Source organism: Amblyraja radiata, chromosome 11 (genome assembly GCF_010909765.2).
Source record: "Amblyraja radiata isolate CabotCenter1 chromosome 11, sAmbRad1.1.pri, whole genome shotgun sequence".
Taxonomy (NCBI): domain Eukaryota; kingdom Metazoa; phylum Chordata; class Chondrichthyes; order Rajiformes; family Rajidae; genus Amblyraja; species Amblyraja radiata.
The window spans coordinates 10630048-10644469 of NC_045966.1; the positions used below are offsets into that span (position 1 = coordinate 10630048).

The 14422-nt window shown below is 45.0% G+C and overlaps 1 protein-coding gene across 9 annotated transcripts in view; it reads left to right on the top strand.

Annotated features, from left to right (window-relative positions):
* The window catches only part of LOC116978270 (transcription factor 7-like 2), a 204242-nt gene that overhangs the window by 157063 nt on the left and 32757 nt on the right, over nucleotides 1–14422 (top strand). For all 9 annotated transcript variants that reach the window (XR_004413428.1, XM_033029292.1, XM_033029293.1 and 6 more), the window contains one exon: nucleotides 11028–11150. Coding sequence is in view for 8 of the 9 variants with exons in the window: in XM_033029292.1 (XP_032885183.1) it covers nucleotides 11028–11150 (123 nt within the window). In the remaining variant the exon portion in view is untranslated. The remainder of the gene's footprint in view (nucleotides 1–11027; nucleotides 11151–14422) is intronic.

The following is a 14422-nucleotide window of genomic DNA, read 5'->3' on the forward strand; positions in this document are numbered from 1 at the left end:
CACGGAGTTTGTACGCTCTCCCCGTGACCGGCGAGGATTTTAGAAACATAGAAACATAGAAAATAGGTGCAGGAGTAGGCCATTCGGCCCATCGACCCTGCACCGCCATTCAATATGATCATGGCTGATCATCCAACTCAGTATCCCGTACTTGCCTTCTCTCCATACCCCCTGATCCCTTTAGACACAAGGACCACATCTAACTCCCTCTTAAATATAGTCAATGAACTGGCCTCAACTACCTTCTGTGGCAAAGAATTCCAGAGATTCATCACTCTCTGTGTAAAAAATGATTTTCTCATCTCGGTCATAAAAGACTTCCCCCTTATCCTTAAACTGTGACCCCTTGTTCTGGACTTCCCCAACATCGGGAACAATCTTCCTGCATCTAGCCTGTCCAACCCCTTAAGAATTTTGTAAGTTTCTATAAGATCCCCCCTCAATCTTCTAAATTCTAGCGAGTACAAGCCGAGTCTATCCAGTCTTTCTTCATATGAAAGTCCTGCCATCCCAGGAATCAGTCTGGTGAACCTTCTCTGTACTCCCTCTATGACAAGAATGTCTTTTCCCCGGGTCCTCCGGTTTCCTCCCATATTCCAATTAACCTTTTAGGTTAATTAGCTTCTGTGAATTATAAATCATCCCTAGTGTGTAGGATAGTGCTCGTGTTGGCCGGCGCAGGCTCAGTGGGCCGAAGGGCCTGCTTCCACGCTGTATCTCTAAACTAAATGCAATGGAAAGGGTGGGCTCCAGTCCGCAGATTGAGTGCCACCTTTAGACAGCATGGCAGCTTCACCAACTCATCTAATCAGAAAGATTCTGGGCATTATATCTCAACGAGGGCGGCACGGTGGCGCAGCGGTAGAGTCGCTGCCTTATAGCGCCAGAGACTCAGGTTCGATCCTGACTACGGGTGCTGCCTGTTTGTACATTGTCAGGACAACTTTGAATCGGTACATGGTGATATTTGTCATTTACCTGTGCTCCCAATTAGATGTAACCCGCAAATCTGAACACGTTTGACAGAATTCCTCTAAATCGTCAAAAAAAATTATAATCATAGAAACATAGAAACATAGAAAATAGGTGCAGGAGGAGGCCATTCGGCCCTTCGAGCCAGCATCGCCATTCATTGTGATCATGGCTGATCGTCCCCTATCAATAACCCGTGCCTGCCTTCTCCCCATATCCCTTGACTCCACTAGCCCCTAGAGCTCTATCTAACTCTCTCTTAAATCCATCCAGTGACTTGGCCTCCACTGCCCTCTGACAAATCAAACAAAATATTTGTCTCTCCACTGCTTGGAAAACTGACTGACTTTTACAAAAATAAATGTATTCAATTATTAATAATAATAATATTCACAAAACAAAAAAGTAACAATACACCCACCACCATAATACAAAAATGACCAAGTATTCTCATACTAAATATCAAATAGATTAGATTTGATTGGATACTTTTGATCTCACACATGAAACATATAAAATTCTTAAGGGATTGGACACGCTAGATGCAGGAAACATGTTCCCGATGATGGGGGAGTCCAGAACTGTGGGCCACAGTTTAAGAAAAACGGGTAGGCCATTTAGAACTGAGATGAGGAAAAACTTCTTCACCCAGAAAGTTGTGAATTTGTGGAATTCTCTGCTTCAGAAGGCAGTGGAGGCCGATTCACTGGATGCATTCAAAAGAGAGTTAGATAGAGCTCTTAGTACTAGCGGAATCAAGAGGTATGGGGAGAAGGCAGGAACGGGGTACTGATTGTGGATGATCAGCCATGATCACATTGAATGGCGGTGCTAGCTCGAAGGGCCGAATGGCCTCCTCCTACACCTATTGTCTCTGTATCTATGTAACTATGCATGTCACAGTGAGATTCTTTGTTTTGCATACCTAGGTATACAAAGAGTCGCCACCTAAAGGGCACCGACAATGTTACAAAGTACTTTTTTATTTGCCCCAATGGTCCCATATTACAATCCTGATCCAGGATACAATTAAAGGTGCCCAGCGGTCCCAGAAATCCCCCGTTGTATCCGTGGACACTGCGTGTTCTTCTCAAGCAACTCCTGAACTTAACCCCGGAGGGACCTGGCTGGCTGCTTATATGCTACTCTGCTGCCTCTTGCTGTCGCTAGTCAGTCATTTGTTAACCCACTCTACTATGCTTCTGTCTAATCTTTGATTGAAATCAAGCTTTTCTCCTGCTCCTCGCTGCCTCATTGAAACTTACAGAATAATGAAAGGCATAGATGGAGTGGATGTGGAGAGGATGTCTCCACTGGTGGGAGAGTCGAGGACCAGAGGTCATAGCCTCAGAATTAAAGGCCGCTCTTTTAGAAAGGAGGTGAGGAGGAACTTCTTCAGTCAGAGGGTAGTTAATCTGTGGAACTCATTGCCACGGAGGGCTGGGGAGGCCAAGTCAGTGGATATTTTTTAAGGCAGAGATAGACAAATTCTTGATTAGAACAGGTGTCAATGGGTTATGGTGAGAATGCAGGAAAATGGGATTAGGAGGCAGAGATCAGCCATGGTTGAATGGCGGAGTAGACTCGATGGGCCGAATGGCCTAATTCTACTCCTATGATTGTGAACAATGAACTCACCAGTGCAGGGAAGTCTTGGTTGCTTCATGCTGAATTGATTTCTGAGGTCCGGTTTGGAGAGTAACTTGTCAAACAATAATGATCCAAGCCACACGTGATGGATAAAGACAGTAATGACATCTGTGCTGCTTATGAAATGAATTGTCAGATGCCACTCTCTATTTATTCCCACTGATTTAGAATAACCTGAAATTTGAATCATAGACCCAGAGAATTATCTATCAAACGTGTGTTGACTTCAATAAGGGAAGGGCAAAAGAGAAAGAAGCTGGTTCGAGTCTGCCCTCGGGTGTTGTAATTGTGGTGTGAGGCCTTTACTCAGTCTGAAGAAGGGTCTCGACCCGAAATGTCGCCCGTTCCATCTCTCCAGAGATGCTGCCTGCCCCACCGAGTTAATCCAGCATTTTGTGTTTTTCTTTGGTGTAAACCAGCGTCTGCAGTTCCTCGTTTCTACCGATTTCTCAACGTTTTTTACATCCCATTCTCTTGCAAGCTGTCAGGAAGAAAAGCAATGCTTACAGCATGGACACATGCGGCAATAAGTTGTCTAACTCGTAGGTAAAGGCGGTAAGGCCTAGCAGCTAGCTGATAGATCCTTTTCTCCTCGATCCCAGGCAAGGTCAGTCTGTCTACCCAATTCCATCCTGTGGATTTAGACAACCTTATTCCTCCGCCCTGCCGCCCAGTGCTTCCATGTCCAGGTAGGTACGAGCTGTGTGAGTCTAGCGAGCAGCGGAGCTAGTCTCATAGCTTGCAGCTTCTGCCCACAACCAACCAGTTGGCACGGCGGCGCCGTTTGACCATGTGATTCTGGAGATGTGTGTAATGTGCCAACGCTAGCCTTCAGTTCCAGTCAGCACTCATCGGCCCAGCGTAAGCAAGCAAGCTGGCCCCCGATGAATACTGACCCTCGGCTTTGCTTTAAGTGTGTCCACACTGTAGCAGGATTGTTCTCCAGTATTGCGATGCCAGATTCTCTCGTTACGTTCACGGGCGACTTCAAACCAATTGAGAATTTTACGGGGTTCGCCCACCGATTTTATGGCAGCTGGTGGTCCAGGCTCCCTAAATGCCGGACAAAATCCCCCCCCCCCCCACCACCTCCCAGAAGTTCCCCCCCGATAATGTGGCATCTACGCTGGGTGAGGCAGCCAATCTTGACCTCATTGGGACTTCCACACCGATCGGCGGGTGGAATCTGCCCTCTGCGACCAGGGCTCTGGAACTCAGGCCCAGCCGGAACCAGCAGATGCGTTCCCATAACCAACTTTGTGGGCCGGTATCTCGGCCCCTCCACCGTCACCTCCGTTGGTCCGGCAAAATGGATAATACGGCAAGGCTCTGGAACCGAGAGTGTCGGAGAGTCGGTGGTGGTCCTGTGTTAGTTTTCCAAGTTAAATGATCCTTTATAGGTTGTCGACCATTGGAAACAATAAAATGCATGAATTAGCCTTCCCAATCACCTGCATAGTCTGCAGCTGATCACACTGAGCCTGCTGTGTGTGTGTTGATAAGAAATGCAATATTGGAGAACGACCCTATTAATGTGATTCTGTAATTGTGTGCTTACCAAATGAGATATCACTCACAGTAAAACCTGGTGATAAATCTGTGTCTGTAAATCTTCTGTCCACTGATCTCTCCATCTGCATATGTCCAAATACCAAGTGGGAGTTAGTGGAATAGGGAGGAGAATGGCTTGGGGGAAAAAAATGTCAATAAGTGCTGGAGTAACTCAGCGGGTCAGGTGGCATCTCTAGAGAACATGGATAGATGACTTTTCAAAGGCTTTTCACCCTCTGCCCTGTGGGGGGGAAGCTGGAAAGGGTGCAGAGAAGATTTACGAGGATGTTGCCAGGACTCGAGGGCCTAAGGTATAGGGAGAGGTTGAGCAGGCTAGGACATTATTCCTTAGAACGCAGGAGGATGAAGGGTGATCTTATAGAGGCGTATAAGATCATGAGGGGAATGGATAGGGTGAATGCACAAAGACTTTTAACCAGAGTTGGGGAATTGAAAACCGGGGAACACAGATTTAAGGAGCGGGGGAAAAAGTTTTGATAGGAACCCGAGGGGCAACATATTTACACAAAGGGTAGTAGGTGTTTGGAACTAGCTGCCAAAGGAGGTAGTTAAGGCAATCGCTATCACAACATTTAAGAAACATTTAGACAGGTACACAGATAGGATAGCTTTGGAGTGATATGGGCCAAACGCAGGTTGGTGGGACTAGTGTAGATGGGACATGTTGGTCGGCATGGGGGAAGTTGGCCTGAAGGGCCTGTTTGCATGCTGTATGACCCTAGGGGAGGTGGGAGGGGGTTGGGGGAAGTTGGGGGGGGGGGGGGAATAGACAGAACAAAGCTTGGCAAGTGATAGGTGGATAGCTTGACCAGTTCACAGACCAATGTTAGCGCTGCTTTTCATAGCAGCTGAGGAGTAGGTAAGTATAACTTCTAGGTAGTTATGCCTTATTGTGGTTTCATTTAGTGTAGTTCATTGCCACGCGCGCACAGGGTACAGCGAACAGCCTTTGTTGCTCGCTCACCAGTGTACACTGTACAGCTGCTGAGATTTAAGAGTAGAGTGCTTGTAATGCGTGGTTGCAGATCAATGTTCACACCGCTGGGGTGTAAGCTGCCCAAGCGAAATATGAGGTGCTGTTCCTCCAATTTGTGCTGGGCCTCACTCCGACAATGCAGGAGGCCCAGGACAGTAAGGCCGGTGTGGGAATTGGAAGGGGTAGTTGAGGTGTTTGGCAACCGGGAGATCAGGTAGGTCCAGGTAGACTGAGCGAAGGTGTTCAGCGAAACGATCTCCAAGTCCGCGCTTGGTCTCGCCGATATACAGGAGTGTAGGATAATATATTTATAGGATACTAAACTAAGTGGGACCCGTTGGGTCCCATGTTCACATGGGAGGGCTGGTCTCCCGACACAATATCCCACCTCTCCACCTATTCCACCTCTCCACCAATTACTTCAACCCAAACAACCATTTGCAGTGCATTTTTACTTCAATCCAAACAACCATTTGCAGTGCATTTTTACTTCAATCCAAACAACCATTTGCAGTGCATTTTTACTTTAAGCCAACCTTTCATTTTCATTTTCAAACCACATTAAGGGCACTCACAGTTGAGTAGACATGTGTTCAGTGTTATTCAGACCTAGTTTGTTATCGAGGCTTAAATGATGTGATATTATGTAGAAACAAAGAACTGCAGATGCTGGCTGATACACAAAGGGGCATCAAGTGCTGGAGTTACTCAGCAGCTCAGGCAGCATCTCTGGAGAACATGGATGGGTGAGGTTTTGGGTTGAGACCCTTCTTCACACTCACCTTCTGAAGAGGGGTCTCGACCCGAAACATTACCGATCCATGGTCTCCAGAGATGCTGCCTGACCTGCTGAGTAACTTCAGCACTTTGTGTTCTGCACTTACCATGATGATATAAGTCACAACAGGTAATCACATCACTTGCATTTACTATTAAGAGGATGGTAGTGCACTTCATTCTTCTGAAACAAAGGATTTCCAGGAATTCTGTTCCACATGTGGAACAAATTGGCTTCCAAATTTCATTTGTTAAAATAATTACTACAATTTGAGAAATAATTTAATCAGCCGTAAAATGGTCCTGTTTGAAAGAAATGCCGTTTTCAGAGTCTCTTTCACACAGTGCTGCCAAGCTTCAGCTGGCACTAGGGTAGTGAATTAGATTGGAAATGCAACGTTAGCATTCTTTTCTAGAGGACTAGAATATAAAAAGGCAGTGATACAGTGCTGAGGCTTTATAGGGCACTGGTCATGCCACATTTGGAGTACTTAGAGCAGTTTTGGGCCCCATATCTGAGCAAGGATGTGCTTGCATTGGAGAGGGTGGTCCAGAGGAGGTTTACGAGAATGATCCCAGGGATGATTGTGTTAACCTATGATGAGCGTTTGACGGCACTGGGCCTGTACTCGCTGGAGTTTAGAAGGATGAGGGAGGAATCCCATTGAAATGTGCTGAATAATGAAAGGCCTGGATAGAGTGGATGTGGGGAGGATGTTTCCACTCATGGGAGAGTCCAGGGCACAACCTCAGAATAAAAGGACGTTCCTTTAGAAACATATTGAGGAGAAATGTCTTTAGCCAGAGAGTGGTGAATCTGTGGAATTCATTGCCACAGATGGCTGTGGAGGCCAAGTCATTGGGTATTTTTAAAGTGGAGATTAGCAGATTCTTGATTAGTACGGGTGTCGGGTTATGGGGAGAAGGCAGGAGAATGGAGTTAGGAAGGAGAGATAGATCAGCCATGATCGAATGGTGGAATAGACTTGATGGGGCCCAATACTGATAATGCTCCCATGATTTGTGAACCTATGAATTTGTCATGGGGTGGAATATGGGGATGAAATCGCCAAAAAGAACAAACGGGAAAATTCAATAATGTGTCTGCCACTAAAAAACCTTCTTCCATGTGGATAGAAACATAGAAACATAGAAAATAGGTGCAGGAGAAGGCCATTCGGCCCTTCGAGCCTGCACCGCCATTCAATATGATCGTGGCTGATCATCCAACTCAGTATCCTGTACCTGCCTTCTCTCCATACCCCCTGATCCCTTTAGCCACAAGAGACACATCTAACTCCCTCTTAAATATAGCCAATGAACTGGCCTCAACTACTTTCTGTGGCAGAGAATTCCACAGATTCACCACTCTCTGTGTGAAAAATGTTTTTCTCATCTCGGTCCTAAAAGACTTCCCCCTTATCCTTAAACTGTGACCCCTTGTTCTGGGCTTCCCCAACATCGGGAACTATCTTCCTGCATCTAGCCTGTCCAACCCCTTAAGAATTTTGTACGTTTCTATAAGATCCCCCCTCAATCTTCTAAATTCTAGCGAGTACAAGCCGAGTCTATCCAGTCTTTCTTCATATGAAAGTCCTGACATCCCAGGAATCAGTCTGGTGAACCTTCTCTGTACTCCCTCTATGGCAAGAATGTCTTTCCTCAGATTAGGAGACCAAAACTATACGAAATACTCCAGGTGTGGTCTCACCAAGACCCTGTACAACTGGATATTGGGTACATATTCGATTCTTTGGCATAAGCCTCAGAGAAGGAGAACTAGAGAGTTATTTAGATATTAGAGAGGCATAAATAGAGTGGATGTTTCCACTGGTGGGAGAATCTAGGACCAGAGGTCACTGCCTCAGAATTAAAGGGCGCTCTTTTAGAAAGGAGGTGAGGAGGAACTTCTTCAGTCAGATGGTAGTAAATCTGTGGAACTCATTGCCACAGTGGGCTGTGGAGGCCAAGTCAGTGGATATTTTTAAGGCAGAGATAGACAAATTCTTGATTCGAACGAGTGTCAAGGGTTATGGGGAGAAGGCAGGAAAATGGGATTAGGAGACAGAGTTCAGCCATGATTCAATGGCAGGGTAGACTCGATGGGCCGAATGGCTTAATTCTACTATAACTTGTATTAGGAACTATAACCAGCAAGAATTAACGCCAGCAGGAGAAAAATTGGGAGTTTCATAAATATTTTCACCAAATATTTTGTTCTTGGAAATAAATTCTCCATTCCCTTTGATTTGTCACTATAATTGCATCATATTATTTTCCACCTTTCATTTATCTGTCATTGCAAAGATATCAGGCCATTTTCCCACCAGGATTCACTGTACATGTCCTTGTTGCTTTTAATTTGTTTTTAAGTTTGATTCGATGTGCATTTGTTTGTGATTTACAAGGTTAAGTATTCGGGAGGAGCCTCAGTGAGTCACGTGATGTGTGCGTGGCATTGACGTAGGCCCCAAATGGTTTTTCATTTCGGAAGTCTGTTTCCGTCAGGAATATCGTTTTGCCCAACTTGACAATTTAAAAGCAAGGGAATAGGAATTCATTTTTTCAATCTCCATTTCATAGCCGCATGTTGTCCTGAAGCATTTTGTAGCTAATATTGGATTGTTGTCACCATCTGAACAGATGAGTGTTGCTGGGCGATTTGCAGAGAGCAGGCTCCGTGACAGGCAGTGTGATAATGGTCATGTCACCTGTTGCTGTTCCACTCACTGTCTGTGTGATAGAAAGGGCCAGGACACGTCATAACTCCCCTCATTGTCCTTTGAAATAACTTGATTCGATCTTGTTGGGACGGATTTTCCTGCACCACTGTGTTAATTGATACCAACCTCATCAATGTTGCAGATGTAAGGCACATTTGGTGTGATGTGGAATGGAATTCTTTTTGAATTAGATGATTTAGGGTACATAATAGTGTTGCTTGTAGTCACAATAACACATTACACAGTCATGTCAAATCATCAATGATGTCACCTAGTATAATGGCAATCTTAACGATGTTCTCAAAGTCCAACTTCGATAGCCATTACTCCTCGGGGATGGTTAGGAGGTACATTTTACGCATTCTCGACACACTGAAAATAGTAAAAACGAATCTTTCAAACATTGTTCCTTGATTAGTTGGTCTTTTATTGAAGTAGTAAAGAGCAAAGAAATAACCCGTCACTTTCCGTTCTTAATCGCTGTTCCATTAATTTCATATAAATCATTCGAAAGTTTCTTCTTATAAAAGTATATCGTCTCATTAACTTGTGTGTGTGATCATGTGTGTGTGTGAATGGTAAAAATCTGTGTTCTCACCATCCTTCCGAGACCCCACTGACTCCTAATCTATGAGTCTGCGCTAGTCTCCTCTAGAAATAGACACACCCCTTCTAGGTATCAAATCCCACCCACAAAAATACAAAACCAAAATATTAAAAACGTTAGACATGGCTGTTATAGACTGACTTAAGCTTAGTGGTTCCTACACCTAGCAAGTGATGTCACATGACCAGGATGGTGTCACATGACCAGCGATGCCACACAACCAGTGATGTCACACGACCAGAATGGTGTCACATGACCAGCAATGCCACACAACCAGTGATGTCACACGACGAGGGTGGTGTCACATGACTAGCGATGCCACACAACCAGTGATGTCACACGACCAGGATGATGTCACATGACCAATAATGTCACACAACCAGTGATGTCACAACCAGCGATGTTATAACCATACTTAAACGACATAAATGTAAGATGCAGAATCAGCGTTAGGATCACATCTGCCTCCATCTCCCCTCCCCTACTGGGCAAAAGGCACACCTCCAGATTTAGGGACAGTTTCTTCCCAGCTGTTATCAGGCAACTGAATCATCCTACCAACAACTAAAGAGCGGTCCTGAGCTACTATCTACCTCTTTGGAGACCCTCGGACTACCTTTGATCATATTTTACTGGACTTAATCTTGCACTAAACATTATTCGCATTATCCCCTTTATCATGTACTATCTTTCCGCTGACTGGTTAGCACACAACAATAAGCTTTTCATTGTACCTCGGTACACAATAAATAAACTAAACTAAACTGAACTAAACTAAACTGAATTAAACTAAACTAAACTCAACTAAAGTAAACTAAACTAAACTAAAATTTCTACAACAAATTTTCTTCAACAAAAATTACCACTAGCGCCAAAAGGAAAATAGACAAGAGACAATAGGTGCCATTCGGCAGTAGGCCATTCGGCCCTTCAAGCCAGCACCGCCATTCAATGTGATCATGGCTGAACAGTTTCATCTTTCAACGCTAATCATTTCAATGCACCCTTGGGTGCATGTGACGAATAAAATTGACTTTGACTTTAAACGACAACCTGATGCTGGACTTTTAACCCGTCCCACCTTTGTGACACATAATTGTTGTAATCAGTTGCTCACAAGGCAAGGTTGAACTCAAAATATATCCTTGCATTGACTTGCAACTTCAGTAGTAAGTAGGTGCCTGTGGCCATCATTGCTTTTGCAGTGATAATGCTCTTTGGCCTCATCGGATTGACACACTTTTGGAACGGTACTTCATTGACAGTATGTCAGTTCTATTCGCATCTAGATGGACAGAGTGGATGTGGAGAGGATGCTTCCACTAGTGGTCGAGTCTAGGACCTGAGGCACTACCTCAGAATATAAAGGACGTTCCTTTAGAAAGGAGATGAGGAGGAATTTCTTTAGTCAGAGGATGGTGATTCTGTGGAATTATTTGCCGCAGAATGCTGTGGAGGCCAAGTCAATGGATATTTATTTTTAAGGCTGAGATGGATAGATTCTTGATTCCTACTGGTGTCAGGGATTATGGGGAGAAGGCAAGAGATTGGGGTTGAGAGGTTGAAAGATAGATCAGCCATGAATGAAAGGGGGGAAGTAGGCTTGATGAGCCGAATGGCCTAATTCTTCTATCATTTACGACCTGATGAACGTAGACAATTGTCAGTAGTTTGAGCCGCGGGTGTGTGTGTGTGTCACTGTAGACGATGTAGTGTCTAAATAACTCCTGTGTCCCTTGCTTGTTTGCAGGTTTCCCCATCCTTTGGTACTTGGCCCCCCAGGCATTCACTCTACAGGGATCCCTCATAGCGCCATTATGAGCACCTCCGGCAAGTCAGACATGAATCAGTACGACAACGGCCTCAGATGCATGTAAGTAACGAGCTGCTTAGCCAGACAGTAGAGAGTTGCCGTGAAAACAATCCCATTTCCCCTGGGCAGCTACCAGTCCAGTGGGTATGAATATGGATTTCTCTCACTTCAGATAGCCTCTGGCATTCCCTCTCTCTCTATCCTTCCCCCACCCAACTCGCACTAGCTTCTTATTTTCACCCTACACACAGCTAACAATGGCCTGTTTCCTTTCTCATCGTTACTTTTTTGCATATCTTTCATTCATTGTTCTTTATCTCGCTACCTCATCCTCTAAATCTCTCGTCGCCCTTATCCCTAACCAGCCTGAAGAAGGGTCTCGACCCGAAACGTCACCCGTTCCTTCACTCCAGAGATGCCGCCTGTCCCGCTGAATTACTCCAGCATTTTGTGTCTATCTTTCTTTTTAACACAGTCAGCCTCTTTAGCATTTAGTTTAGAGTTTAGAGATACTGCACGGAAACAGGCCCTTTGGCCCACCGTGTCCGCGCCGACCAGCGATCTAGCAGTATCCTACACACACACACACGAGGGACAATTTACAATTATACCAAGGCAATTAACCTTCAATCCTGTACGTCTTTGGTGTGTGGGAGGAAATCGGAGCACCCGGAGAAAACCCACTCAGGTCACGGGGAGAACGTACAAACTCCGCACAGACAGCACCCTAGGTCAGGATCAAAGCCGGGGTCTCTGGCGCGGCAAGGCAGCAACTCTACCGCTGTGCCACAGTGCTGCTCAGGCACGATGTTTACAATGTATTCCCCTTCCTCGATTGTGAACGTCAATGCAAACTAAGGGCTGGCTACACGGGTGATGGCAGCTCTGCGGCACCTCAGCCAAACAGCCAGAATGCATGCACACACACAAGTGGCCCAGTCAATAGCATCAGCAACAGATCTGAGTGGGAGGCGGCAGTGTTTAATCATCTGACGACCACACACAGAAGCCTCCAGCTGGGCCACTGGATTGCGATGAAAGGGGAGGAACCACAAATGCTTTTCCCCTTCCTGGCTTGGTGCCTTAGAGGCCAGCTATGGTGCCTCTTCATAGCCAGCTGGGCTTGAATTCAGCTAACTCAGCATGGTCCATGGGTCGGTCCTCGGCCTTGTGAAGCTCTCTATTGTGGTCGTTCTCTTCGGAGATACTTCAAGGGGGCACGACCGCCTACATTTCTATGGATTTAGGATGAAGGAAAGTAAGTCCTTAAATTATACACAGCTGAAAATCATGTAATTAAAACACATATGTACAAAAAAAAGCCCAATTCCCATTGCTGGTACGCTTGATGAAGAAGCACTGAAGAAAAGGATCATTTTGGCTTTATTTCTGTTTGCAAGTGTGAAGCTGGAAGCAACTATTCTCTTGGCGAGGAGCAACTGTTACTTATATATCTTATATAATTGAAGAGTTATGTTATATTTGGCAGCGTATCAATCGGTTTGGGGGTAGAAGTTACAAACAGATGCGAAATATTAAAGAGACAATATTCTTTTATGACTGGAATGAAGGTACAACCATTAGGCTTCATCATCGTTAAATATCCTCAGCACCATTGAACAGTGAATCACAGAAAATAGAAGCGATGGATCTGGTTTATTTGAGCCCCATTTCTATCTTCTATCACGGCATATCTACCGTATTTTAGTTTAGTTTAGAGATTCAGTGCGGATACAGGCCCTTTGGCCTACCCAGTCCATGCCGACCAGTGATCCCCGCACACTAGCACTATCCTACACACTAGAGACAATGTACAATCTATACCGAAGCCAATTAACCCACAGACCTGTAGGTCTTTGGCGTGTGGGAGGAAACCGGAGCACCCGGAGCTGAGGCTCTATAAGTTGCTGGTCGGGCCGCATTTGGGGAATTGTGAGCAATTTGGAACTCTGTATTTGAGGAAGGATGTGCTAGTTCTGGAGAGGGTCTAGAGGAAGTTTACAAGAATTACCCCAGGAAATGAATGAATCAACACAATAGTACAGAGGGAAAGATAGGCCTACCATGAGTAAATGGCGAAGCAGACTGGATGGGCCGAATGGCCTAATTCTTCTCCTACAACTTATGAATTTATGAATTATTGTATAACCTGATTGGTACCTGCAGCAAGGCATTTGTATTTTCATTAATTTAAACGCAATGAGCTTGTTGCATAAGCCTCATCCAAAGTGAGCCAATTGGCCATTGATATACCTGGGCCATGAAGGTCATGTGCCAACAGCAGCTTAAAACTGTGATAGATAGACGCAAAATGCTGGAGTAACTCAGTGGCTCAGGCAGCATCTCTGGAGAAAATGGATAGGTGACGTTTCAGGTCAAGACCCTTCATCAGGTGCATCTGTTTGTGCTGTTTTATAACTTTAACAATAAAATGCAGCATCTTTGCAATGTCTTTGGTACAGTTAAACTTATAGAAACATAGAAAATAGGTGCAGGAGTCGACCACATTCGGCCCTTCGAGCCAGCACCTCCATTCATTATGATCATGGCTGATCATCCAAAATCAGTACCCCGTTCCTGCTTTTTCCCCATATCCCTTGATTCCGTTAGCCCTAAGAGCTAAATCTAACTCTCTCTTGAAAACATCCAGTGAATTGGCCTCCACTGCCTTCTGTGGCATAGAATTCCACAGATTCGCAACTCTCTGGGTGTAAAGGTTTTTCCTCATCTCTGTCCTAAATGGCCTGTCCCTTATTCTTAAACTGTGACCCCCTAGTTCTGGACTCCCCAGGTTCTGGCTTTCTGTTAAGGTTTCGATGAAAGAGGTTTTTCACAAGTCTACTAGCTCTATAGGCTAAAATCTGTTTCTTTGTATGCATTGTGATCTGATTAATGATAAGAATCACTTTTAATGTCGTTCTAATTATATGAAATGCTGATCATGCACGCCTGCTTTCTCTGAAGAGCGATAAATATCACGTTTCCAGACTTGCTTATCAGCTCAATGAAACCGACTTGCAAAATAATACATATCAGCAGAATTTGCTGTTAATGAGCCTGTTGTTTGAGGATTCCTGGATGCTATGCATTAATGAAAATCATTTCCTCCCTCACAATCATCTTGGGAGGATTATGCCCACAGGACAAACTCCACACAACTATTTTCTCCCAGTTAAGGGATGTGAATTTAGGTAGAGTCTGAGAGACCCTGGCAAACTTCTTGAGAAGCACAGGATAGAATCGTGGTCTGTAAGACTCAGATGATGTCTTTAGACTTCAGAGATACAGCACGGAAACAGGCCCTTCAGCCCATCGAGTCCGCATCGACCAGC